Raw genomic sequence first — 26,882 nt, 5'->3', positions numbered from 1 at the left:
TTCCTGTTGCTGCTGAAGATATACCTAAGACGGCTGTAACCACTCCTTTCGGTCTTTTTGAATTTCTTGTCATGCCTTTCGGACTATGTAATGCTGCTCAGACTTTTCAACGTCTTATGAATATTATTCTTGCTGGCTTAGACTTCTGTTTTTGCTATTTAGATGACATTTTAATAGCCTCTAATAATGTTGAAGAACACTTTGAACATCTTGAAATTCTTTTCTCTCGTCTTAAACAGTTTGGTATGACTATTAATTTATCAAAAAGTCTTTTTGGCCAGTCTGAAATTTCCTTTCTTGGCTTTTTAATTTCTAATCAAGGAATCAAGCCTACAACAGAGAAAATTAAAGCTATTATTGATTTTAAAAAGCCTAAAACATTTCTAGATTTACGAAGATTTTTAGGAGTCATTAATTTCTATCGCCGGTGTTTAAAAGATGCTGCTAAACATCAAGCTATTTTGACAGATTATTTAAAGGACAGTAAGAAGCGTGATAGAAGACTAATTATTTGGACACCTGAAGCGGAGGAAGCTTTTCGTTTTTGTAAAGAAGAACTTACCAAGATTACTACTTTGACTCATCCTGTTCCTGCAGTTCCTCTTATTCTTTCTTGTGATGCTTCTGATTTTGCTATTGGAGCGGCCTTGGAACAAATTATTGATGGGATTTCCAAACCGATTGCCTTTTTCTCTAAAAAATTAAATGATACTCAATGTAATTATAGCACTTATGATAGAGAGCTTCTTAGTATTTATTCTGCTATTAAACATTTCAGATATCTTCTTGAAGGACGTGAATTTATTATTCAAACAGATCATAAACCTTTAATATTTGCCTTTCATCAGAAGATGGATAAAGCTTCTCCTCGGCAAATTCGTCAACTGGATTTTATTGCACAATTTTCCACTGACATCAGACATATTTCTGGAAGAGATAATATTGTTGCTGATTTATTTTCAAGAATTAATGCTATTTCTTTGCCTGTCATTGTTTCTCTTGAAGATCTTGCTAACTGTCAAAAGGAAGATGAAGAACTTAAATCTCTTTTTAACAATTCTTCTCTTAAGCTACAAAAATTAATTCTTACTGGTTCAATTTCACCTATATTTTGTGATTGTTCCACTGAGAATATTCGTCCTTATGTTCCTTTACGTTTACGAAGAAGAATTTTTGATATTGTTCATGGTTTGGCTCATCCTAGTGGTAGAGCGACTTTAAAACAAATTCAACAAAAATTTGTTTGGCCTTCAATTAAAAAAGACATTAAAGAATGGTCAAGATCTTGTCTTTCTTGTCAGCGTTCCAAGATTTCAAGACATAACAAAAATTTACCTGTCAAGATTTCTGTTCCAGATCAACGTTTTCAACATATACATCTTGATTTAATTGGACCTCTTCCTGTCTGTCAAGGTTTTCGGTATTGTCTTACTATGATTGATCGGTTCTCCAGATGGCCTGAAGCTGTTCCTTTATCTGAAGTCACTGCTGATATTGTTTCTACGGCCTTTTATTCACACTGGGTTGCAAGATACGGTGCTCCATTTACAGTCACTACGGACCAAGGTCCTCAATTTGAAGCTGCTTTATTTAAAGCTCTTACTAATCTTATTGGCTGTGAGCGTGTCAGAACTTCTGCTTATCATCCTGCTTCTAATGGAATTCTGGAAAGATGGCATCGTACCTTGAAGAGTGCTATCATGTGTCATGCTAAGAATAATTGGATTGAAGTTTTACCCTCCGTTTTACTTGGACTTCGGACTTGTTTTAAAGAAGATTTACAAGCTTCTCCTGCTGAAATGCTTTATGGATCTACTCTTCGTTTACCTGGAGAATTTTTCATTGATGAAGATTTGCCTGCGGATCCTGAAATTTTTATTGAAAAACATAGAGAACATATGAGATTGATTAAATCCAGACCTACTGCTCATCATTGTAAAACTACTCCTTTTCATCATCCTGCTTTGTCTGATTGTTCTCATGTTTGGCTCAGAGAAGATTGTTTAAAGAAATCACTTCAACCACCTTATTCTGGCCCTTTTCGTGTTGTTAAACGTGTTAATGAATACCTTTTTACTATTGATATTGCAGGTAAAATTGTTAACGTCTCCACGGAACGTCTCAAACCAGCCTTTTTACCCAAGGAAATTCCTCTGGATCATCTTGCTGTTTCTTTTCCTGCCACTTCATCCATTCCTTCAGTTTTGCCTTCTCGACCTTTAAGAACATACTGTGGTCCCAAGAAGAAAGTTCGTTTCGCAACGTAGAACGTCGCTGGGGAGGGAGTACTGTGGCAGCCCTTGCGATTTATTCCCCATTTTTAGTTATTTTCTAGTTTCTTTATTTATTTGTTATCAAACTAATTTCAAGCAATTTATGTTTCTTAGATACTAAAAAAAGGAATGTTGTTTATTAAAAAAAGAAATTATTTATTCTTTTGTAAGCTTGATATTAGTAAACACGTATAACTTTACAAAGTCTATTTATTTCATAAGTATAAGATAAATTAGGGAAATCATTCCCATAATCAGCCATTTTCTAATTAACTATGGCGTGCTTTTCAAAAGCGTTTGAGTTATATCAGGTTATATTATCAAATACCTAGACAGATTATTAATAAAAAATAAATTTAATTCAATGATTAAGAACTGGTTGTTTTCTAATTTCTTGGTAAACTTAAGGAGCTTTCCAGCAAGAAACAAATCGACAATAATTCTGTCCTTATCTCTCATTGAATATCATACAAAGACAGAAATACTGCTGTGTCGATTTGTGTCACTTGCTGGAAAGCTCCCTTAGCCATTAGGTAGAGTTGATTTTCTTAAATAAATAAAGACAGACACATATTTACCTGATAGATAAGTTTACCAAGAAGTTGAAACAACGATTCTAATACGTATGTTTAAATATTATATATATGTATATTTCAAACTTAGTGTTTTTTTACTTAACTGTTATATGTATACGGCGAATTTAATCAAATCAAAAATTGTTATTGGCTTTTCTTGTTATAGAAACTCTTCTCTCTGAAAGTTAACTTTGGCGCGAGAGAGTGCAGCACGTGTCGCTTTTTGGGAGATTGACAACCACTGGCAACTCACGATTACCGACGGCAACTACGGCAAGTTGTGTACTGTATACTGTGTGGTTCTGTCGTGGTGGAGGAACTAGGAAGCGGTAGCGAAGCTGATAAGTGAGGTTAGTCACGTAATTTGTACGTGGTTTATATGACGTGTTCTGATCACAAAGTCGCCTTTAATTGTGCCGACGTTTCCGCAGGCACGCATGTCCACGTCACATAGTTCACAGGCGAACGCTTCTTCTCGATCGTGTCAGCGGAATCGCCAAGGAAACCGCGATGACCGGGGATAACCGGCGGGCCGTTATGCGCAAATGGATCTCGAGAGTGATAATCTCCACTTTTCTTGCACTCATATTTTTAAATCTACCGACGATCTGCAACAGCCACGGCTTCCACGAGTCGCCGAGTTACAAATATTCAAAAGAAGCCAACGAAATCCATTCGAATAGATATCAGCATCACGATCACGATCATGATCATGATCATGATCATGATCATGATCATGATGACATACTTCATAAACATTCGCATGCAAACGTTCCACGTAAGAACCATATCGATATTATTATAAGGGCAGTTGGGTCGACTGTGATCATATCTGCTGCACCTTTCTTCATATTGTTCTTCGTACCATTGGACAACACCGAACAACGCGAGTGGCTCCTCAAGATCTTGCTGAGCTTTGCGTCTGGTGGTCTGCTGGGTGACGCGTTTCTTCATTTGATTCCACATGCGATGATTCCTCATGCACATGACTCGGATTTAGAGGTACATTCACATTCCCATAGTCACCAAGAAGAGTCAGGACATCACAAACATGACATATCTGTTGGTTTGTGCATATTGTTAGGAATAACGATGTTTTTAATAGTGGAGAAGGCAGTGCGCATTATTAAAGGTGGTCACAGTCATTCGCACGTTCATCATGATTCTCAAGAGAAAAAAGACTCGTCACTGGAGAAAAAAGAAAAGAAGGAGAAGAAAAACAGCGATAAAGCGATCTCCAAGATACAGAAAGCACCTGAAAGCGATATCAAAATCGCTGGCTATCTGAACCTGGTGGCAGATTTTCTACATAACTTTACAGATGGTCTAGCTATAGGTGCTAGTTACATGGCTGGAAATAATATTGGTTATATAACAACATTAACGATACTGTTACACGAGATTCCACATGAGATTGGTGATTTTGCCATCCTGATACAAAGTGGATACAGCAAAAAAACGGTGAGATAAACAATTCCAATTATTCTCTAATTTTTAGGCTTTTCACAGTTACTTATATTATCAATGGGAGGCTTTTAGCAGGTGACATCCAGCTGAAAGCCTTTTTCTGCTTATAATATAGATATTATTTTAATCTGTGTTCATATTAAGAAAAAAAATCAAAATTTTTGCTAAACTTTCTATGAAATTTTTTTATAATGTTTATTATGCAAAAATTCTACACTTTTAAGTTTTATTATTTTTGTTTGTAGGCAATGGGATTGCAATTGATTACTGCTATAGGAGCTTTATTGGGAACTTCTGTTTCTTTATTAGCAGAAGGAATGGGTAAGAAATACATATAATTGCAATTTAAATAGACATGTTGCAGATTTTAGTGTGATTTTCACCTGATTTTATCTTGTGTGTTCCTGTGTTCCAGGTGATTTGGCGACAAAATGGATTCTTCCATTCACAGCAGGAGGCTTTATCTACATTGCAACTGTTTCTGTAATACCAGAACTTTTAACTGCCACTAAACTTTGGCAATCGGTTATGGAAATAATTGCACTTCTTTTTGGAGTGTACATGATGGTTTTTATAACAAAATATGAATAAGAAATATATTTGCTCTAAAAATAATTTACTTTACCAGATTATTGTGTAATATTCATTCAGTTTATTTCATTCTCGCTCATTAAGTTCTAAGAAAATTATTTTAGAAATACTGCAGAAAGAGAAAAATATTTACTTTTAATGCAATCAACAAAAATTATTGAATTTATGTATCTTTGACAAAGAAGATCGTAAAATAATCTATAAAAGAATTGTGAAAAGTAAAATATAAGATACAAAATAGTACATTATGTAACAAGGATGTAATATCGATATTTTTTGCACAAGTGCGTTTACCCGCACGAATGGAAAAGGCCGTTACGCCCGTGTTGCATACCATATTTTTTGTTATCTGTGCGTTGATGTGTGGTCTCTTGAGTGCCTTGGGTCTTGCAAATTGACAGATTAGTTTAGGTTTACGAAAACGACGAAGCGTTGGTCAATTCTGCTAGAATTACCATGCATGTCGCGAAATGACGCGTATGCTGAAAAAGTCGCTCGAGTGTTTTTTGCCACAATTCACGCCATCTATTAAAGAATAAAAACTGCAATAATTAAAGTGTTGAAATCGACGACTTAAAGTGACATGAAAGAGATCACTTTTTACGTACATGTAACAAAAAATCTTTTGTAGCAACTTTTACGTTAAGAAAAAACTCGGCGATTTTGTAAAAAATATATATTTAAAAATACAAAAAGATTATCATGATCTCTCTATATACTAAAATAATGTTACAATATTTTATTTAATGTAATTAAATAATGTTCTAGTTTAGTATATTTTTATTATAAAATAATTTTATATTTGCACTTATTTATTACTATATATTTTTGGATTATTCAAGAAATTATATATTAATTTTTTATAATTTTATATTATTTCAAAATAATCTGAGATAAAGTCTGAAATGTATAATTAACTTTCATTAAGATTATTATAAATTGTTGTTCAGAAGAAGTACTTAATTTAATACCTATCTCTTTATATTTAATACCTACAACAAAAACAGTACTATCTGAAAATAATATAAAAATCAAATCTAATATCCATGGAAAATAATGGACTTTTTAAAATTATAGATAAATATAACTTTAGCGATGATCAATATCTGATGGGTTTGATGTATATGTTGAATTAAGAATAACTAGCTTAACTCTTTATTGCTCATTATACAATAAATCTATTCTTATGATTTTATAATGAATGTTTATTTCAAACGGGTCTAAGCATTCTTTGCACTTTTACTTTATTTTTTATAATAAAGAGAGAGAAATGTTTTATTTTAAAAATATATATAATATACTAAGTACTTCTTCAATTATTTATACTAATATCAATAATGTAATATATTATAAATGGACATGAAAATGGCAAACGATTAATGATAACTAATTCAATACTTTTTTGAGTTTATAATAAAATATATAGATATACAAATTCACAAAAACTTCTATATGAAATTACTATAAAAATGTTTTTCCAAAAATAGACGAGTTGATTAATGGATATGCATTGGTGTTATCAGATTGATATTCTTTATTATAAAATATTTTGTAAAAATAATAAGTGTAAATACAATACATCAAAGTAACAATCATGTTGTTTTAATAGATATAAAAATTTTCAGGAAAATTTCTTCAGAAAAATATAAAAATATTTTTTTATATTTTATGTTCTATTTAATAGTGGAAATAAATTACAAATGACGTGTACAGAACAAAGTTAAAAATTGAAGATATACAAATAATACCAAAGAGGCTACATAAAATGTATTATTAATCGTAAGCATTTCAGAGGTAAGATATGTACGCCTCTTACATTAATGACTAACCCATTGAATATTAAATAATAAATAGCATTTTATTAAAAAACGGCACTTCGCTGAATTCCTTTATTGCAATTGTTACAATTATTAAAATTTACTATATTCTTTTTAACATTAAATAATTTAATATTTTTCAACATATGCTACTTTCATACAAATGCTATTTTCAAACAAATATCCATATTCTTAACTTTCTCTTTAAGTTCTGTTTAATATAATTCTACAATTTACAATGACAGTAATCTCTTTACTATATTCTTTTCAACATTAAATAATTTAATATTTTTCTACATATATTTACAGACCCTATTTTCAAACAAATATCCATATTCTTAACTTTCTCTCCAAGTTCCATCTAACATAATTCTACAATTTACAATGACAGTAATCTTTTTACTTCTTTGAGACATTCAATGGCTTCTAACAAAGAATCATTGTCGTCTCTACTTTTAGCTATTTTTCTTCCTCGTTGACAAGATTTTTTTGCTTCATCGTATAAACCTTTTTTCAGAAGCACATTCCCTAAATTGACATGAATTGAACCCAAGTCAGCCATATCAGGTAAGTTTTCGCCTATAAACATATTATGTAGCAATATTATTGTGGATACAAATAGTCGTTATCCAAATTATAAGTATATTAATACCTATTTTTGCTGCAGCAGATAAGTATTTAATAGCTTCGTCATATTCTCCCCGTATACAACAAATTGTTCCCAAATCATTAAGCAAAACTACAGTCTGTTCATGTTCCTCACCATTCATTTTTTTACATATGTCATAAGCCTGAAGAAAGTAGTTGAAAGCTTCGGTATACCGAGCCTGGGAAAGTAGCATTTTTGCATACCAATCAAAGGTCATACCTTGTAGCAATATAGCATCCTTATTATCAGGATCTTTTCCAATATGCGATTTTAAATTCTCCATACAAAATTTATAGCCCTGTTCTGCTTTCCTAAATTAAATATGTATAAATAAATAATAAATATGTATGTAATATGTATACTTTTTAAAGATATAATTTTTTAATCATATATTGAATGTCTCGTATTTTATTAAAAAAATAGAGTTGTAGCAGATGTTGCTTACTTTGGCTCATTTAAATGTTCAAAAACTTTTGCCATCTTCAAGCTTATATGAATAACGCGAATGTCATCTTCTTTGGCTCCATTCAACATCAACCTTTGTAAAACTGACACAAACAAATTCTCTGCTTTGCGATATTTTCCAGTATCAAAAGCAAGATTAGCCATCACATCGTAGATATATGTGATAGCATCGTAATGCTGTATGGTTTGTGCTTGGCGCAATGCTAGGTGCAGCATTTGCTCTGCCTTGTTATATTCTCCCTTCTATAAAGGGAAAACAAATGTTGCTGAAACTGTATGAGATTCGAATGATTTAGCATTTTTCTAATGTCATTTTGTAATGGCAAAAAATATATATTTAATATTTATATGTAAGTATATTATTTTCATCAATATCTATGATTAATCATCTAAATTGAATAATTATAAACATGTATATATAATTATTCAATTTAAATGATCAATATTAATAAAAATATACTAATCATGTTATCTAAATAATTACCACGTTTATATACATAAAATATTTATATAAATGTTAAATATATATATGTATATATATAAATAAATATATATATATATATATATAAAACATGTAATACCTAACCTGTATTAACAAAACAGATCGCTTGATTGTCATAATAACTTCTGGGACTTCTTCGTCGGAATCGATACCAAGAAAATAATTCAAAATTAAAGTGGGCAAGGGCACAGCGAGGAGCATCCTGGATCTTCTTTCATGCCGCTTATCCCTGTCGTTAAAACGGTATCTTTCTATCCTAGTGTCAAATCGTAGGGGTTTTATAAAAACACCTTTGTAGACATGTACGTTACGTCGAGCATTCGTTGTTGACCGTACAAAATTGATACTTGATAAGAAGCATCTTGATGCACGAGACACTAAATTTAGGTAATACATTTTGACAATCAGACGTGTCAACGTTGATACACTTGACACTGTAAACACATCGTAATCACCAGTTACTGAAAGTTTGCAGTCTGCACTTTCAAGCTACACTTCATTTCTGTTCCTTTTTTTCGAAGACTTTAAAAACTTTTGTTAATCTTATTTGTACCAATGTTAAATCACGCAATTTTAATATTGTTTAATTTTCTTTTTTTCTGATTTCTTAAACTCTAAAAACTCTAGAAAACGGTAAAAAACTAATCAAATCGAGATTAAAGTTGGTCTACTTTGATAAAAATGAATGTCTCAAGTGAAATTTTAAATTTATCTCTGTTCTATCATACGTTAAGCAACAAAAAATCGACAATTTTATTCAAATTTTAATTAAATAATATAAAAATTAATAAACTAATAATCAATAAACTTAATCGATAAATCGTAATTAAACTACGATTAGCTTAATTATCGATTTAATTGAAATAGTTTCGTTGAAATTGTTCATAATCACGTAATAGTAGATGTGTTCGCTTTTATGCGAGAATCTATTCGCACTTTTTCATAAATAAAACAAAAATATGATAGAGTGAGATTTTAGAGAGATAAGGTGCAACCAGGTGCAACTAAAATGAACAGACTTTACATACGCAGATGATTATTATCAGCGGTGGTGTTGTGCTGATAAACACATCCGCGCCATTTTTGCGCGTGGGCAACTCGAATTCTTTTCTCACATCAATTCCAGTCAAATTACAATTTCAATGATAATTGAGAAATTAAATTAACAAAATTATATTGATTAGCTTCCTTCATTTAATTCATCAAATTATTATACAAAACAGCGAGCTACGTGTACGATCCTTCGAGATATTCGAGCATTTTATGGAAACAGGTGCTGCGAAGTATCTGGATAATTTCGACGAGGCGCATAATCAGATGTAAATAATCCTGTTACGTGCATGTATACTTGATGCGCAACTGCGACTAGGTATACATAACGTCGCGCGCGAGCATAATCAGAATGTAAATAGTCGCCGCACGCATATAATAGATGCACGAGGACACGGGCGAACAGGTGGACTTGAAATTTCCCCCCGAATTCTATTCCAACCGTGCGATAAGCGCTCGACGACAACGACGACGACGACGACGACAACGACAACGTTGACGAGGTTCTCTCGAGGATTCACGAGAGATCCAACGATGTGGATCGCGTGAACGTGACACGGACGATCGCGCGTACAGGTACGTAAGCAGGTGTGCGTGCACATTGGTGCACATATACGTACACGCATGTGAGCGCATACGCGCCGCTCGCCTACTCATCCACCCGCCCGTCCCTCCTCATCCCACGCCGCCGACGTTCCCCCGCCTCTGCCATCGCCCAGCCCACCCAGCCGTCGTCCGTCCCGTGCTGTGCCGTGCCCCGATGTCGTGCACCTTGATTTCGTGATTCGTCGCGCACCTCTTGCTCTTCGCCAGACTCGCGCGGGCATGAGACGGGTCGTCGCATCGCAGCAGGTACGTTAACCGCCGCTTGCGCGCATCACGACCGTCCGCGTCCTCTTCCCTTTTCTTCCTCGTGCGATTTTCTTTCTTTTCTCTCTCTTTCTGTCTCTATCCCCGTTGCGGATGGTCCGCGAGAGATCCCGTTTAGGCGCGGACGGCGGAGATGGAACGTCGTCGGGCGCCCGACGCGACCGACTCGGGAGTTTCTTGTCGCGCGCCGCCGGCCCGAGGACGATCGCGATGTCCTTTTCGCGTCGGTGCCGTCGTCGGGACGACGGTTCCACGTGAGAATGACAGACGGATCCGCGTCGCCGGATTTCACTCTTATCCGGGGACACTCCCTTTTGGCTGAACGAGATCGGCGGCGCGCGTGAGTGCCGATGAGTGCCGACGAGCGCCGATTAAAGGCGCCGCACTGTTGAATCAACGAGCCCAACGAAAATTAACGAGGTCTTTACCGGAATTTTTATCGCGGCTTATCGTTAAACGGTTCTTCCGTCAATATTTTGTTACTTATGCACGTTTTTTTTATATTTTACACCTTTAATCCTGGATTGCTACCTGAACTGGTGGATGAATTTTCACTCACAAGTATTAATTTAACTTTAAATATAGCTTTTCTTATTAAAATTTTGATAGCTTAAAATTTAATAAGGTTTTGTTTATATTAAAACAGTCTTGCTTTGTGGTTATTCTAGCACCTTGCAACAAAGTAGAAAAAAGTAAATAATTCTTCAAAATATGAAAAAAATGCTTAATTTTGTGGGTAAATTTTCATCCAAATGCTAATTTAAGTTTAGCACAGTTTTTGTTATAAAAATTTTAATAGTTTAAAATAACATTTAATTTGCTTAATAAGATTTTGTTTACATTAAAATAGTATCAATTTTGCTACTCTAACACCTTGTAATAAAATAGAAAAAGAAATATAAAAGATTATTAATTTTGTGAGTAAATTTTTACTCCGAGTTGTGAAAAAGATACGAGCGATATTCAGGGTTATTAAAATTCATAAATCTATGATAAGAGCAAGTAATGGTTTTAAAATTCATATGTACGTATTGTTTCTTGTAGTCATGAGTTCCGAGGATACAACTGACAATGCGACAGCAGCCTGTGCTGCGGACAGTGTAACTAATTGCTCCGACGTAGCTGCGGAAAGCATTGGAAAGAATTGGGTCCAATTCGAGGAGGAGACGGACCATCCTGAGGAGACCATCAACGCCGCCAAGAGAAAAGTAGCCGCCAATAGTAGCGGTGCACCCGCCGTGATAAAGCCAGAGTCGGTCACTGTACAGGTCGACAAAATCGGCAAGAGTATCGATAGTCCGTCTGATATTAATGATAGGAAAACCAATGAGTACAGAGGTGCTGTGATTGCAACCGAATCCGTCCAAATTAACTTAGATAGATCAGGTTTAAGTCGTTCGATTACGTCCGAGACGCCGGATCTCAAGTTACCGTCCGATGCGGTTCGTGCGTCAGAGGCAGCGGCCAAGAGTGCCTCCCTGAAGACGATCGATCTGCGGGACGTGTCCAACGGGAGGAACGCGTCCAGTAATGTGATCAGTACGTCTATCGGAAATATCAGACAGGGTTTCGCCAATGGTGACACTATCGTTACTCTCCTGCCAGTGAATACCAAGTGGCCATGGATTACCCCGGCCAGATTCAGACCGGAATTGGTACCGGAGGAATTGATGGCACAAGGACTAACCGTACGTATATATAATTTGCCATAACCTTCTTTCCTTTCTTGATAATGCTACAACTTGAGTTTTGGCCTTTTCGCGACAAGTTAAAAGGCCAAAACTCATCTATCTCAATCTTGATTTTAATTTTGAACTTTGATTTTGGAACAATTTATTTATTATTTGGATATTTATTCTTTCTTTAGGGGAAAATGGTTTGTAACTTTTGGTTTGTTCTTTTTCGCTGCACTGTTGCACTGGTGCAATAAGTTGGAGTGAGAAAAAATATATTTGTCTTACTCTAATCTGTTGCACCAGTGCAGCAGTACAGCGAAAAAGAACAAGCCATTTGTTTATTTTCATTTATCTTGGGAATTAAATCCATGTTCCGGATTCCATATTCACAGTGAAATATTTATCTCCCCCCTCCCCCTCCTTTTTTATTAATTTCTAGTATGAAGCAGAAATTTTAAGAATCAAACTTAGATCTTTTGCTTGACAAGCAGCTTTAGTATCAAACTATTCAACACTATTATATTATTTTAATATACATATATATAATGCAATTTTTAATTTATATAAAATTTTCTTTTACCTATGATATTTGATAAATTTTTTTCTACATACATCTGTAAATTTTGAGAGAATTTTTCTACATTAAAAATGCTCTGTATATGTTTAAATTATAAAACTTGAAATGTTTAAATATTTAACTAATGGAAAGCTACTTATATTTTTTTTATATTTACACTACACTTCTGAGTAAAAACTCACTCACATAATTAAGAATATTTCAAACATGTTTCTTTTTTTATTGTATGGAATACAAGATGTTATGATAGAATAATTTAAACTAATACTATTTTAATGTAGATAAAATCTTGTTAATTATTTTAAGCTGTCAAAAGACTGGATGAAAATGCATCTCATAGTAGCTTCCCAGGATTAATATAGGAAATATCAGCTTATACAGTTTCTTTTATGTACTTTAAATGAATAAAATAATTAGCAGTCTAATAAAATATATAATATTGCAGCTTACAGTGGAAGATTATGTCCACATAATGGAATTACTTGTGAATGATGTGCGCTTCAACATGTATAACATATGCTACAAGAGGATCCTCGTTCTTTGGATATTTACCGCCTTCGTTGTGCTGCTCGGTCTATTGTTCTCCGGTGTGACTGGTCTTACGTTATTTGGACTCGGTGTTATGTGGTTAGTTCTGAATGCAGCCGCAATATTCTTCTGCATGTTCATCAAGATAAAGCTCAATCACAACCTTGAGAAATGTATGGCTCAAGTTAATAAACATTTATTAAGGCATAAAATATTGCTGGGATTGGACGATAGAGGGAAAATCTCCTGCCACAAAGTCAACCTGTGTTTCATATACTTTGATACTACAGATTGCATTGTAAGTGAAGTCTTTATTGGGATAGGGTTATTACATAAATAACTGTTTAAGAAAAATATGAAAATCTTAAAATATATAAAAAACTTTAGACTAAGATTTAAAAACGATAAATTGCAAATTGATATTTTTGTACATAATTTTTACATAGATTTCATTGGTGAAAGATAAAAATATCATTTTTATTTGACAATAAAAATAAGTAAATTTATTTTTACTTATTTATGTCATTAATTTAATTTCTTGTTTACTGACTTATTTATTGATGCAGACTTTATAATTTAGCTTTTTAACATAATATAAAATTTTGAGAGAATTCAGACATGGAGTGATGCTATCTTTGTTTATTATAATTTTTAATTATTTATGTATATCTGTGAAAGATTAATATAATGGTTTGCTTTTTGTGTGGTAGAAAAAGCTACAAGAAGTAATAGAACGGGAAGAACGCGAAGGTAGAGTAATTGGTGGCGATGATGCAAGCGATTTAAGTCGACAACGAGAATTGCAACAGCGTATGGACATCGACGACGGTGACATTGTTATACAAGGCAGCACCACCACAAGAATCTCCCGTAAACAGGTAAAACATGTGACCTCATTAATCTTTTTGGCTCAATAATTATTGTCTATATGTTTTATATATTTCAAGCTTTACTTATCGTATTTTAATTAAAAATTTTTTGTTTATTGATTTATTTTACTTTACGTTGATTTTAAAATATTTTATTAATAAGGCCAAATATTGAGAAGCTAAATATAAAAGTGTTATTCCTCCATATGTAAATCGACAATGTATGAAACAAAGCAAAAATATGGTTTTATATGTGTCTTTTTAGTTTTACTTTTTACTTTTTACTTTCTATATTAGCATTTTTCTTCTAAAACAAGAACATGTACTTGTTTTAGTTTCAGTATGTATTTAAGGTTCAGGACTATAGACATAGAACGCAGACAAAAAATACCCATATACATTGGAGGTTCAGCTTTTCAATATATGAGTCTTAAATATTATTATTATATAAATCTAGCTTATGCGCGAAATTTAATGTTATTGATTGCTACAAGTTATATTAAATGTTCTATTGTGCATTATATTAAACTACCAGGGTAAAAACGAACAAGTATTCTGCCGTTATGTGCAACGTTGGGCAAAGGATTACTTACGTCGACGTTTGGACTGGACAGTTGACGAGGAAGGTGGAAATCCTTCTTCGCCTCGTCACTTAGCGTCCGCTCTGTGTCCTTGTCAATATATAGAGGAATGGTTACGTAATAAGCCACGCGTTCAGGGCAGAGACTTTTGTCCTACGTGGAGTAGCTTTCTCAGAAATAGAGGCATTTGAGAGACACGATTGTTTTATATGCTGCTTATAAAAAGATATATACGATTTTATAATTATTTGTGGACAAAATTGCAGAATTTTATGAATTATTAAATTTTCTCAAATACGTATTACTCTATAATTTCCAAAGAATGCTATTTACTTTTGCTGGTTCACGAATAACTTACGTCGTAAATCTTTAAGATTAATTTTATGTTTAACATAAATATGTTTAACATACATTCATAAAAATGTCTCATGGCCATGTTTTTATTGATATAGAAACAACTAAACTTCACAATACAGATGAGAATGCAGTTTTTTGATCAAATATTTGGTGTGTGTTACAAATATTTTGAAAAAACTTGACTTTTTAAAATTTTGTTGAAACTGTCTTTTATTGATATGCTTACGAGCATATTAATGTGATCTAATTACTCTGCAATAATCTGATTATTTTTTATTGCTATATTTGTTATATTACTTTGGGGATTATTAATTTTATGTCATTTATATGATTTTAAAATATTTTGAACGTACTTAACATTATAGAGATATCAAAGCTAACTGGTATATGATAAGTGTGACAATCAAGGGTTAAAATTAATATGATTATAGAGATTTAGAATAGAGTTGGATCATTTTCAGATCTAAACTCATATTTACATTCCACATTTAATGCTAAATGTGGCTTATATATTATATATAAGATATCATACTTTTAAATAAGATAAAGATTACATTCACTTGTATTATATATTCTGAAGATGCTATGTTGCTACATTTAACATTAAAATCAATGATTCGTAATAGATCTGTAATAGTGATAGATCTGTAACTTATAGATAGCAATGAATATAATTTTTATTTTATTTCAAATTATTTCAGCATTCCAGTAAATTGTTTCCTTTAGGAAGCAAGTAGCAGTCACAAAAATTTTTTAAGATTATACTTATGGACATTCTCATTTATTTCGATAAATGCTATATCAGTATTTTACCCTCTTTTTACCAATAATTTTTTGACCTAATTATATTCAATGATCTTGATCTTGATGAAATATATTATGATATTGTGAAAAACAAATATACTTATAAAATGGTGAACAAATAATTTTTAAATCGATAATAAACTTATATTTTACATAACAATCAAAAATTACTTTTATGAAAAGTTATTAAGTATAATGGCAGTCAGACATATCATTATTATGTAGACAAATATATAATTATTTTAAAGGATATTATATATAAATAATTTTCTTGATAGTTAAATGATAAAAATACATATCAAAATTGAAGGTTGAATTGCAAGGTTGTGTTTCAACTTTAAATAAATAAATTTACGAATTTCTTGACAGAAAATTGAAAAAGAAGGAGAGAAACCACACATTACTATTTCGCGAATCAGGCGAAAGGTTCTACTGAATGATGATGGTGTGTGTTGACAGGAACGGGCGGAGTTGCTGTTGCTGAGGTATACGTCTCGATGGGCACGTCACTTCGTGCGTCGCAGACTTGATCTGGTTATAGACTCTCAGGAACGTGATAGAGGTGTTATGGGTCTGTCTGTTCCACCGCGCCACTGTGTCTCCGCCCGTTGCCCTTGTCAATTCATTGAGGACCATCTTAAACACAAGCCGAAAGGCAAGTTAACGTTACGTAAATTCTTTCTAATGCCAGATTTCACTAGATGACTGCCAATGGAGACTGATATATTTAAAAAGGGCACTTTAGAATCTTATGAGATTCTTGAGAGATTCGTCAACTACGTTGATGTGTGTCTCTGATACTTCAAACAATTTAATATTGTGCAGTCAAGTTGTTATGTGTTCATTCAACAATCATGTTCAACAATCATATTTAAGTTACGACATTAATAGATTATAAGCACAACATAGTGAATGGTTACATTATTGATATTGCAAGATAACCATCTATTCGTATTTTTTTACTATTTCTTTAAATTCTCTGCATTACATTATTACGTAGTAGGTATACAATTAACGAATGAAAAATTTATGCATCGAACTGTTGTATTCTACAAAGTACGATATAATCGTGTTATATTTTTATTGGTAAAAAAAATGTTTCTATTAAAGTAAACTTTGTTGATAATTTATAACAATATTATAAATTGAGATTATCTATCTTGTTATATCACATTCCACATGTTGATTATTTATTGAAAAATTAATGCATTTTTATAATGCATTTAAAGAAAGATATTATGTTTAATTAATGTATTATGAAAAATGTGTCTTATGGTATATCTATCATTAGAAATTACATATATGTGCTTTCTATATATTATATATATTTACATGTCATATCATCTACATCTAGCTTTGCTTTTACCTGCACTACAATCTTTGAGAAATTTTTTTGGATAAACGTCAATATTAATTTTTTATTTTATCTGCAGTTAGTAGTTATGCTTGATCGCGTCATTAAATAACATATTTAAAATTATTATGTACACTATATCATATCTGTTATATGTGACAATATGTGTTACTTCGCAGTTTCCAGAATATAATTTTTAAAAATACTAAAAATAAAAAAGAAACTTTGTCTTGATCACATCTTTCAAATTATAGATTACGTAATGTTCAAACATTGAGCAAAATGTGTGCAACATTGACTAAAGTTGATTGATTAAGACAAAATTGTTCACCGTTTTAGAAGGTAATATTTGTTTTTCTCAATTTAAAAATATCGTGCCTCCAAATAACGTTATTATTCGTCTTATCTCTGAGGCACAACTTGTTTATTTGTGACTAATATAATTTTATTATAAGTTGTCATTACTTAAGATTGGGGATTTTTTCTTCGCAGAAAGTATTAGTACTAGTATGATGAGGACTAAATACCGAATGGTACTATCGTACTCGATGTATTGTTCATCGCGTTTATCTCGTTTTTACTTCCGGGTTAAACTTTTTCGAGCCTTTATTATTACGTTTGCCATGTCTGAGATAAGGCACTCTAATTTTTTTAAAAATATGAAATTTATATTAAAGATAGAGTATATCGTACATAAACAGATATTATTAGAATAGAATCGTCAAATTGTTCGATTATATAGTATTGTTTGATTATAAAAAATAATGAATCCCACAAGACAATAAATCTAACAATTATTTGATGTTAATGTTTTTAAAAATTATATTGATATCTCTTTAGATTAAGCATTATACACTCGCTCTATCTCTCTTAGTGCAATCGTACATGTACAAGCGTAAAGAGCAGCTAATTATGATGAAATTATTATTCAATGATAATAGTCAACGCTACGGAGATGATTCACTCAGCTATATTATAAATAGTGCTATATAAATTCGTGATACATTATAAGCATCACTATTGTGCGTGATTTAAAATGTATTAGATATAAAACGAGATATCAAATTTGAATATTTGTTACATCCGTCCTGAAATTTTACGTAGACGTAAGTCATAGTTAAGATGTAATATATACTTTTATATTATTTACAGAGTACTTATTGCAGAATCTACTACAAAATTATAATTGTACAAAAGCGCCGATTCCTATATACAATATAAACTGTAAAGCACTTTTATATGATTGTTAAAAATGTTGTGGAATAAAAATATATACATATGTCTATTCTTTATCATGCCGTGTATTTTTATGTGAAACATAGTAAAACGATGATTGAATGTTCTAATTTTTATCTCTGTAGTTTTGGAGTATTAACTTTTGTGTAGTACATATGTATTAATATGTAACTAACATACTAATCTTGAGGGATTACTTGCATGCAGCCGGACGGAAGATGCTGAATCTCAGTATATTACCTCATCCACATATCATCAGCACATAATAATAATCTCTAATATTATGTAAGTATTACATCAAGCAAGTTTTTATAGTGAAGATATATTAATATATTAACTAAGTTTTAATATATTAACTATAAGATGCAAGAAACTTTACATTAATATTTGAAATATAAAACACGATTTGAGTAAATGTAATATATTCCTTCAGATTTTAATACAACTAAATTGAAAATAACAAGGAGAATTAAAAAGAGATATATAATTGGAACAAATAAATGGGTTACTAAACTCGGTTGCATTTACTAGAGTAAAAATGTAATTCTAAATTTAAACGTACTTTGAAAATGAGTGATTTTTTCCTTGTACATGATCAAGAGGTTTGCCAAGAGGTTTTTACATGCTGCGTGGCAAGAAGAAACTCTATTGTTATTATTTATTAATTTTATGTCCAATTGTTTTCTGTCTTGCATGCATAGTTATTTGGAAATTTGCATATCTAACACTTTCTTTCAAATAATAAAAAAAAGAAAAAATATTAAAAAATTATATTTCTGTTTGGCTACTTTTAATATTGTATTATCCTTTAATATTTTCAGAGTTCTTCCATAGACATCTCTTTATTATTTTTTTCGAATATTGAGTAAGGTAAAAGATGCTACTAACAACAATTTGAAACAAATAACATATCTTTTATACTAAATCTAAAATATATGCTATGCTATATATGCTAAATAATGTTATACTATATCTAAAAATATACAACTGTATATTTTAAATGTGCGTATCTTGATGCCAAGAAAATAAAATTTAAGTATTGTAAGATATTAGGCTGTAAATTGACGATTTTGTTATTTCACTAATATATTTTGTTGTATATATAACTCTATATAACATGAATTTGTGTTGTATATTTTTTAAAGATGTTATATGAGTTATGTATCAGAATACGCACTACTTCGCATTCTCATTATTAATGTATATTAATCTGCGATTCTTTTCCAGGGTATCCACCAGGATTTACATGGTGTGCCTACCTTAGTGAACCTGTAGGACGATTTGATATGGTACCAAGTTACCAATAGTTTCTATTCTTAAAAATCATGTTAATGTAGTTTTGTTTAAATTTGAATTTACATGCGTACAGATGAGCTATATCAAAACAAGACATACTGTTATATATGTGTATGTATGTATATATGTATGTGTGTGTATATACATATATACACACATAGAGAAAAATATTTGTGCGTTAATTTTAATATTTTTATTATATATTTTTTGTTCGCCTATTCTTTTAGAATAGCTATTATGCGACAGTTATATTGTTATCAGATTTTATATAAGTCTATATATTTTTTATAACTATATTCTTTGATATATTACTGATAGCTGATCTGTTCTCTTGATCTTTTGATGATTTTTTAAATATTATATTTAATATATTGCTCAGTGACTTACAATTATTTAGTAATTAAAATTATTGTTCAGAGTCGTTTGATCTCTATTCGTAGAAATAACGAAATAATTATCTGAAATAGTTGTGCGCACGACACAGTATTACGAGATAAAAATATCATTAATTGTACTAATATTTTTGTTGTACAAGATATAAATTACATATATGTAAAGATAGCCATGTGTTTAACAGACAGCACTCGATAATCTGTTATTCAAAGAGTTATAAAAGAATTTCAAATAAAAGAGCGAGCAATTTCGTAAGAAAACTATAATATAAGCGATAGAGAAAATATTAAAAAAATTTATAACAATTCTCTCCTTTTTACTATATCATTCAATTAAATCAGTTCAATTTTTAACAACTCTTTGAATAATTGAGGCTATCGTTACAGTTCCTCTTATAATTAAGCTACTTTACATATCTTTTTAATACATAAAAATACAATATAAGAATAACTTGTAAGTTTTTACATGCAAGAAGCGAAAGGAAATCAAATCTTTATAAATGTTATCCAAAACGCGATGGATAATAGTTATTGTAGCATATTGTATGCTACTACAAGTAGTGCTAGACATTGAATTGTTATTGTGCCTTGTCATTAAATATCATTAGGATTGTTCTATGAAATACCATTAAATGAACGTATCAATCTATGTATTTATGTACTGTTTAGTGTACCAGTGCACACGAGCATGCGTACGCAACGCACATATTCAATGTTAAGAATATAAAAAGTTATTATGATAGAGATTTTATCATAAAATATACACAATATCAGGGTACAATTATTTAATGTATAAGTACATGTTTTTTCAATCAACAGTATATTAAATTTATTTGCAATAAATTATCAATTCAAAATGTATTTCTTACAACAGATGAATTTGTCTATTTTATGTAAGTGGGAGATCTAATAAATAAACTCCAAAAAAAAGAAATAAAATTTATCAGATAAAGATTTTTATTTATTATTAACAAAATTAACAGAATTTTGTGGAATAAATTATTATATGCAAGTAATTTAATGTTCCGTAATTTCTATTTGAGATAATAAAACAATTTTTAATCACAAGGTGTATAAATTAATTTTCTTTACTGTGTTACCAGAGCGGCTTGCGCCTGCTTCTTAATTTCATCTGCAAGCCTTTTTATTTCTTCATTATCCGCGCGCAATTGTTCTCCCTCCTTTTTCAAGGTACTTTCCAGCTGCTTTAACTGCTGTCTGGTATTCAAGTAGGTTTTGACTTTCTGGTATATATCATCAGAGTTATTACTACCTGTCGAACCATCTTTTGTGCACAATTCATCTGAAATTACATTTGTATAGGAATATAATCCAAACGATTTACCTAGACAAAACAAATAATGGTCCAATGATCAAAGCATGAATACAAAGAAAATTAAGCGCGAGTTTTTCCACAGGTTTTAATTGTTTTTCGAGAGGAGACTGAAAAATGAGCAACATCGTATAATCTTCTTTTACAATTAATTCAAAATGTTTACTTATGATCTTGAACGCCACGTCGTCTACTGTGGCTTTGTCGAGGTCCTCTAACATCTGTTCATGGCTCGGTATGTGGGGTCTCGGTGGCAAACTGTTCTTTTTGTTGGCGAACATCATCGGGTTGATAAAATGACGCAAGAATTAAAATGCCAGTTTTATTTTTCGCCTTCAATTATCATTACGTTCCATTCAGCTCCATTGTATTCAGAAACGCAGATAGATTCGTTCCCTGTAGTCACTACGACATGTTACTCCATTTCCGACTTTTTGTACCTTTCCCCTTTTCTCCTTTTCTCGCCAACGTTCATAACACGCCTGTTTCTGTTTTAAGTGCGGAAAGTGTAACGTAGTGCAATTACGAAAAGTCCTTGCTGGTTGGGCCTGAGAGGAACTTGGATCGAACAGGATCGAATAGTTCCGTATTTAGCAAATATTAGCGAACGAAATACGAAGATCTACATAAAAACGTGTGTAATCAGTTTAATAATTTGATTGTTATCGGTTGAAATTATAGATAAAAAGAGAATTGCGTTTAAATGTCAGTTTAGAACGTTTACTTGTATTTCATCCACGTGGTGTCTAAGTCATTTTGCGTGCTTTATTACATAAAAATTTTCATTCCAGATGCCATCCGTGACGTTAAAAGATGTGGACCAGCAGAAATTCGTGAAGGCGTTTGCAGCTTTCCTTAAAAAGTGAGTAAGGAATAAACATGAATGGAATAATGAGAATCTAACCTATAAGAGGTTATATCTAACCTGCGCAATCTATTATTTCATATATTTTAATTAAAATTATTTTTAAATAATTAATTAAATAATTTTTAAATGTATCTTTTATTATTTTCATTTCTTTTCTCTTTTTTAGAATTATGAAAAATTATAAAAATTACTTTCATATCGAATATTACTTCTGTTAATAAATGTCATTGCTTTCAGTTATATATATCATTGCGATTCGACATTGTACTTCATAAAATTTTAGAACCGGTAAGATGCGCGTGCCGGAATGGGTAGACATCGTGAAGACGGCCAAATTCAAGGAATTAGCACCTTATGATCCTGACTGGTACTACATCAGGTGTGCAGCTCTGGTACGTCACATTTATATCCGCAGTCCCATCGGAGTTGGTGCGGTCACCAAGATTTTTGGTGGACGCAAACGTAACGGCACCCATCCCAGCCACTTCTGTCGGTCAGCGGGCAGTGTTGCACGCAAGGCGCTTCAAAGTTTGGAACAGTTGAAACTTATTGAGAAGGCACCTCTCGGCGGACGAAAACTGACCAGTCAGGGACGTAGAGATCTAGATCGTATCGCCGCGCAAGTTAAGGCCAAGACCAAAAAGCTTAAACTTCAAGAGACAATTGTAATTTAATACTCTTTTCTTGCAATAAAATTAAGAATGTAAAATCTCTTCATTGATTAAACCTGACTACATATAATTTTACTTTTTGATAAAATATTTAATATTCACTATTATATACCAATTGTTTAATAATATATCAAGGCTCTAGAAGTTAAAAATTTATCAGGATGTTCTATTTAAAATATGATAATTAAAGACTAAACAGATTAAGTTTTGTATGGTATTAATCATATCACAGTACAAATAAAATACATATTTTTTTTTAATAAAATGTAATCATTTATATGTTTGCATTCACATACATGATAAAATTTCACTCCGATATTTTCATATAATATTTTCATGGAACGCACCAAATGTTTATTATCATTACAAATTACAAATTGATGTAAAGTATTACAGGGCAATGATCGCTGCCGTAAACTTGCTTCCTTATAACATTATCGCACACTTTATTCTTGATCCGTTCTGATGTCAAGAAATAGTCTAATCGCCTATATATAAAAGATTTTTGATTTATTAAGGTTTTTAAGTAAGTATACAGTCTATTCAATTATAATTAATTCCTAGATATTATATTTATAACATATATTTATATATAACTAGAAAAGGGAAGAGCTTTAATAAAAACATGTATACTTACCATCCAATATCCTTACTGCGTGCGTTAGCAAAATACGACCAAAATGTATATGCACCCTCTAGCTCAGGATACAATAATCTGAAGGTATCTATAAATCCGGCAGCTAAAAAGTCGGTCATATCATCTCGTTCTTCTTTAGTAAATCCAGCATTTTTGGTATTTGTTTTGGGATTCTTTAAATCTAGAAATTAATATTAATTATCAACGTTTTTTCGTTGTTCTATTAACATATATTAATTACTAATACTTTGTATACTTAAAAAATGTATCTAATATTGATACTATACCAATTTCTTGGTGAGCTACATTCATGTCGCCGCAAATAATAACAGGCTTTTTTTTATCTAATTCCTGAATATATTTTTTGAATGCTTTATTCCACTCCAATCTTTTTGGCAATGTCACCAATTTTTGACCAGCATTTGGCACATCTGTTACATTATATTCTATTATTAAATATCAAAAGCAATATTGATATAATCAAGAATATTGCATTAAATGGAAAATAAATTATACATTTTTAGAGAAATCAATATTAATGTTTACATCATTTAATATATTAAATTTTATAATATATAGTGTTCTACAATTTGTGATGTTTATTAAATATTAAGTAATTAAGTATAATCTTCATTTAAGATTAAGATGTAACTTACAAACATTGACCACGAAAAATTCTGGGAATTCTGCTGTGATCATTCGGCCTTCGCTATCCAAGTCAGAATTATTTAAGCCATATTTCACAGAAATCGGCTTTTCCTTGCTGAACAAAGCGACTCCGCAATAACCTGGCTTTTTACCTATTAAAACACATTTATTAATCATATGATTCAGTCATGTTTAGCATAATTTTTAAAAAATATATCTTACTGTCAAGAAAATAGTGATGATATTCTGATAATTTGACTTCATTTGGCATCTTATCTTTATCACACTTTGTTTCTTGTAAAGCAATTATATCAGCATCTTCTTTGGTGATATAGTCGATTCCATTTTTCTAATTAAACACAAAAGAATTGTTACAAGTACAATACATCAATTAAGAAAACATATTGTGATGAGAGGGACAATAAACATACCTTGATTACAGCTCTGATTCCAGAAACATTCCATGTGCAGATCTTTAGATTATATTTCTCTCCTTCCTCATTTGTCTTCACACATTCAAAATCTATCTCATCCAAATTTGTATCCGTTTTATTTTGCATTTTCTTGGGCTCATTCTTTGATGACTCGCTCTTGTCATTGCTTTTTAATGCCTTCGAATCAGCTTTCATCCTCTTTGGAGCAGGTTCATCATTTGTATCATTTACACGTTTTTTATTCAAAGTTCCATTTTCATTTAATTTTTCTGTTTTCTTACCAGGTTTAGCTTTGGAAGAATTAGCCTAATTTCAAGGTAAAACTCATATATAAATGTTTCATACTTAATATAAAAAGCTATGAACATAAGTGTTATGATGATTGTTCAATGAAATATAATATTCTTTATAGGTAATATCGTAATTATTAGGAGTTCTTTGTCACTGACACCAAAACTGATCACCATTCTTCTTGTTAAAAAAAGTAAAATAACACGTGCCAAAAATGCTCTTTTGAAAATTCCATTTCGAGACTTATAAAACATTGACTATTAATTAACTATTAATGCATCTTCTTTGTTTATCTAATTGACTTTGAACCAAAAATGAAAGTTTTAAGTTTTATGTGATACTTTAGAACCTATTAAGTAAGCCCTCTCTTGAAAATCCTCAAAACTAATTCACACACCTAATATATCAATTTACATGCAAGATAATTTATTCTTTGCGCGTTTTCTAACAATTTCAACTAAAAAATTAAATTTTGCATATATTAATTTACTGTACCTTTGCTTTTGAAGCTTTTGAAGCTGATGGTAAGCGTGTACGTGGCATTGTTTATTGTGAAGAGAATGCTGAAAAAGATATAAACAGTGTTAAAACGTTCAATTGTATGACTATTGAATTGTAAATACTTGTGAACGTTTGTAAATAATTTTCCTATTCGATAAAATCAATACTGCAAGTGGAACACGCCGTTAATATACATTCATCAATTATAATAATGTTAAATAAACATTCCGATACGATTTGTCTTTATCTGCAACAACAAAACGCCGAAAGCTTTGTTCTCGCAGCTTGTCGATGAGAATGACAAACGTAAAATTGCTACCGCGTCGCGGGTAATATCAGTTATTGAAGAGATTTCATTATCTACCCTCCAATCGATGAAACATAGCCTAGTCGCCGGCGTCTAAACTCTAACTGCGTCTCAATACTCTCAACTGACTTTCCCGCTCGCGAACGAACCGCGAACTAAAGGACGACGTTAATTTATGATAGATTTGATTTTTTTGTTTTCTACGGACCTGAATAATTTTCGTACGAAAGGGCACAACAACTTGACTCAGACGGCACAGCTTCAAATTTAACGTCATTCAGTACTACGCTGCGGCGTACCGGGCGTACAAGAGATCTATTATTTATATATATACTCCCCTGGAGAAGAGATTTTCAGCGCCACTGTGCTGACCACTGCGAAGAAAGAAAATGAAGAGATGTTGGAAACATTAAAAAAAAGCAATATCATTTTTTACTAATACTCGTATCTTTTATGTATATATGTAAACAACAATAAACAACATTGTTAAGAAAAAGTGTAAATACGGACATGTAGTGTAAAATAGTATTACTTTTTCGATACCTTTAAATTTAATACATTTCTTTCATTTTGTTTTAAATTTCTATATTTTGTTCCATATTATTTTCATATTCAATCTTTTTATATACAAATTGTTTAACAAAATAATTAATAATCAGTTTGCCTATGTGAATTTGGAATGATAAGATGCAGACTATTCAGATAATTTCGCTATCACTGAGATTATAAATTAATTCCCTTATTCTCTTATTTAATATAGATTCATTAATTTATTGAAAGTATTTTTTTAGAAAGTAAATGCATTAAATAAGTACTTACAAATACACAAGTACTTACAAATTTTCTTTTAAATATATAATAACATCTTCTATTTTACAGGAAATTCACAAAAATGGGGATATTATTGTCAATGTTGCCCTTTTAAGGAAAATCATTTGAATAATTATTTTAGAATTATTACAATAATGATTCTAAAAATCTATAGGAAACACTTTGTTATTTAGTTCAATGAGATTTTTTTGTAAACTAGTGTAACTTAACATGTTATTAATCTGTTAAATACCTTCCATTAGCTAATATAGAAATGTGTTCAAAACTTCGTTAGTGATGTAATTATTCCAAAAGATTAAGAAAAGTCATCACAAATTGATTTACAAATTACATGGTATACATTCGAAGAGTGAGATGAGATATATAACAAGAATCGAATGGGCGCATTCAGCAGACGGTCCAGATCAGTGAGCGCTCAGTGATTCTTTAATA

The 26,882-nt window shown here is 31.3% G+C and overlaps 6 protein-coding genes across 14 annotated transcripts; 3 read left to right on the top strand and 3 right to left on the bottom strand.

The window, feature by feature from the left end:
* Positions 1-3,088: 3,088 nt before the first annotated feature.
* On the top strand, positions 3,089-5,601 carry LOC105838736 (protein catecholamines up). The gene is made up of 4 exons (XM_012684502.3): positions 3,089-3,198; positions 3,280-4,309; positions 4,561-4,636; positions 4,731-5,601. The coding sequence occupies exons 2-4, from the start codon at positions 3,359-3,361 to the stop codon at positions 4,904-4,906; spliced, it is 1,203 nt and encodes a 400-aa protein (XP_012539956.1). The 5' UTR covers positions 3,089-3,198; positions 3,280-3,358; the 3' UTR covers positions 4,907-5,601.
* An 819-nt stretch (positions 5,602-6,420) lies between these two features.
* LOC105838732 (tetratricopeptide repeat protein 19 homolog, mitochondrial) lies at positions 6,421-8,769 on the bottom strand. Its single transcript, XM_012684494.3, has 4 exons — positions 8,424-8,769; positions 7,818-8,080; positions 7,376-7,683; positions 6,421-7,302 (listed from the first exon to the last, which is right to left on the bottom strand). The coding sequence occupies exons 1-4, from the start codon at positions 8,733-8,735 to the stop codon at positions 7,103-7,105; spliced, it is 1,083 nt and encodes a 360-aa protein (XP_012539948.1). The 5' UTR covers positions 8,736-8,769; the 3' UTR covers positions 6,421-7,102.
* An 85-nt stretch (positions 8,770-8,854) lies between these two features.
* On the top strand, positions 8,855-20,863 carry LOC105838730 (transmembrane protein 268). 7 transcript variants are annotated; one of them, XM_012684491.3, is made up of 7 exons: positions 10,104-10,241; positions 11,304-11,947; positions 12,958-13,139; positions 13,245-13,338; positions 13,751-13,918; positions 16,111-16,306; positions 19,469-20,863. In XM_012684491.3, exons 2-7 carry the CDS (start codon positions 11,306-11,308, stop codon positions 19,546-19,548), a joined length of 1,362 nt encoding a protein of 453 aa, XP_012539945.1. In that variant the 5' UTR covers positions 10,104-10,241; positions 11,304-11,305; the 3' UTR covers positions 19,549-20,863. The 7 variants fall into 7 exon arrangements, 6 of the variants coding, with proteins under 6 accessions (XP_012539942.1, XP_012539945.1, XP_012539943.1 ...); XM_012684489.3 differs by adding an exon at positions 18,449-18,526 and having other exon boundaries at positions 12,958-13,338; XM_012684488.3 differs by lacking the exon at positions 10,104-10,241 and adding an exon at positions 8,855-9,965 and having other exon boundaries at positions 12,958-13,338.
* LOC105838735 (UPF0449 protein C19orf25) lies at positions 20,864-21,694 on the bottom strand. Its single transcript, XM_012684500.2, has 2 exons — positions 21,429-21,694; positions 20,864-21,232 (listed from the first exon to the last, which is right to left on the bottom strand). The coding sequence occupies exons 1-2, from the start codon at positions 21,544-21,546 to the stop codon at positions 21,018-21,020; spliced, it is 333 nt and encodes a 110-aa protein (XP_012539954.1). The 5' UTR covers positions 21,547-21,694; the 3' UTR covers positions 20,864-21,017.
* A 58-nt stretch (positions 21,695-21,752) lies between these two features.
* On the top strand, positions 21,753-22,839 carry LOC105838734 (40S ribosomal protein S19). Its single transcript, XM_012684499.2, has 3 exons — positions 21,753-21,896; positions 22,054-22,124; positions 22,414-22,839. Exons 2-3 carry the CDS (start codon positions 22,054-22,056, stop codon positions 22,802-22,804), a joined length of 462 nt encoding a protein of 153 aa, XP_012539953.1. The 5' UTR covers positions 21,753-21,896; the 3' UTR covers positions 22,805-22,839.
* A 200-nt stretch (positions 22,840-23,039) lies between these two features.
* On the bottom strand, positions 23,040-25,982 carry LOC105838733 (exodeoxyribonuclease). 3 transcript variants are annotated; one of them, XM_012684496.3, is made up of 9 exons: positions 25,828-25,982; positions 25,307-25,374; positions 24,802-24,826; positions 24,518-24,718; positions 24,309-24,435; positions 24,095-24,238; positions 23,726-23,869; positions 23,439-23,619; positions 23,040-23,289 (listed from the first exon to the last, which is right to left on the bottom strand). In XM_012684496.3, the coding sequence occupies exons 1-9, from the start codon at positions 25,894-25,896 to the stop codon at positions 23,172-23,174; spliced, it is 1,077 nt and encodes a 358-aa protein (XP_012539950.1). In that variant the 5' UTR covers positions 25,897-25,982; the 3' UTR covers positions 23,040-23,171. The 3 variants fall into 3 exon arrangements, with proteins under 3 accessions (XP_012539950.1, XP_012539951.1, XP_036140459.1); XM_012684497.3 differs by lacking the exon at positions 25,828-25,982 and adding an exon at positions 25,677-25,816 and having other exon boundaries at positions 24,518-24,826; XM_036284566.1 differs by lacking the exon at positions 25,828-25,982 and adding an exon at positions 25,435-25,667 and having other exon boundaries at positions 24,518-24,826.
* Between the last annotated feature and the right edge of the window lie 900 nt (positions 25,983-26,882).

Source organism: Monomorium pharaonis, chromosome 3, assembly GCF_013373865.1.
Source record: "Monomorium pharaonis isolate MP-MQ-018 chromosome 3, ASM1337386v2, whole genome shotgun sequence".
NCBI classification, from domain to species: domain Eukaryota; kingdom Metazoa; phylum Arthropoda; class Insecta; order Hymenoptera; family Formicidae; genus Monomorium; species Monomorium pharaonis.
This window is presented reverse-complemented; position numbering and strand designations above follow the sequence as displayed.

What these genes read in the sequence shown, in the direction of transcription:
- LOC105838736 (XM_012684502.3), top strand. Translation starts at nt 3,359, where the DNA reads ATGACCGGGGATAACCGGCGGGCCGTTATGCGCAAATGGATCTCGAGA. An exon ending in GTGGATACAGCAAAAAAACG is followed by an intron (nt 4,310 to 4,560) that starts GTGAGATAAACA and finishes TTTTGTTTGTAG; the next exon opens with GCAATGGGATTGCAATTGAT. An exon ending in TTTATTAGCAGAAGGAATGG is followed by an intron (nt 4,637 to 4,730) that starts GTAAGAAATACA and finishes CCTGTGTTCCAG; the next exon opens with GTGATTTGGCGACAAAATGG.
- LOC105838732 (XM_012684494.3), bottom strand. Translation starts at nt 8,735, where the DNA reads ATGTATTACCTAAATTTAGTGTCTCGTGCATCAAGATGCTTCTTATCA. An exon ending in GAACATTTAAATGAGCCAAA is followed by an intron (nt 7,684 to 7,817) that starts GTAAGCAACATC and finishes TATTTAATTTAG; the next exon opens with GAAAGCAGAACAGGGCTATA. An exon ending in ATCTGCTGCAGCAAAAATAG is followed by an intron (nt 7,303 to 7,375) that starts GTATTAATATAC and finishes ATATGTTTATAG; the next exon opens with GCGAAAACTTACCTGATATG.
- LOC105838730 (XM_012684488.3), top strand. Translation starts at nt 11,306, where the DNA reads ATGAGTTCCGAGGATACAACTGACAATGCGACAGCAGCCTGTGCTGCG. An exon ending in CAAGAATCTCCCGTAAACAG is followed by an intron (nt 13,919 to 16,110) that starts GTAAAACATGTG and finishes GTGTGTTGACAG; the next exon opens with GAACGGGCGGAGTTGCTGTT. An exon ending in TCTTAAACACAAGCCGAAAG is followed by an intron (nt 16,307 to 19,468) that starts GCAAGTTAACGT and finishes ATTCTTTTCCAG; the next exon opens with GGTATCCACCAGGATTTACA.
- LOC105838735 (XM_012684500.2), bottom strand. Translation starts at nt 21,546, where the DNA reads ATGATGTTCGCCAACAAAAAGAACAGTTTGCCACCGAGACCCCACATA. An exon ending in CGTGGCGTTCAAGATCATAA is followed by an intron (nt 21,233 to 21,428) that starts GTAAACATTTTG and finishes ATGTAATTTCAG; the next exon opens with ATGAATTGTGCACAAAAGAT.
- LOC105838734 (XM_012684499.2), top strand. Translation starts at nt 22,054, where the DNA reads ATGCCATCCGTGACGTTAAAAGATGTGGACCAGCAGAAATTCGTGAAG. An exon ending in TTTGCAGCTTTCCTTAAAAA is followed by an intron (nt 22,125 to 22,413) that starts GTGAGTAAGGAA and finishes ATAAAATTTTAG; the next exon opens with AACCGGTAAGATGCGCGTGC.
- LOC105838733 (XM_012684496.3), bottom strand. Translation starts at nt 25,896, where the DNA reads ATGACGTTAAATTTGAAGCTGTGCCGTCTGAGTCAAGTTGTTGTGCCC. An exon ending in TTCGTACGAAAATTATTCAG is followed by an intron (nt 25,375 to 25,827) that starts GTCCGTAGAAAA and finishes TATCTTTTTCAG; the next exon opens with CATTCTCTTCACAATAAACA. An exon ending in CAAAAGCTTCAAAAGCAAAG is followed by an intron (nt 24,827 to 25,306) that starts GTACAGTAAATT and finishes CCTTGAAATTAG; the next exon opens with GCTAATTCTTCCAAAGCTAA.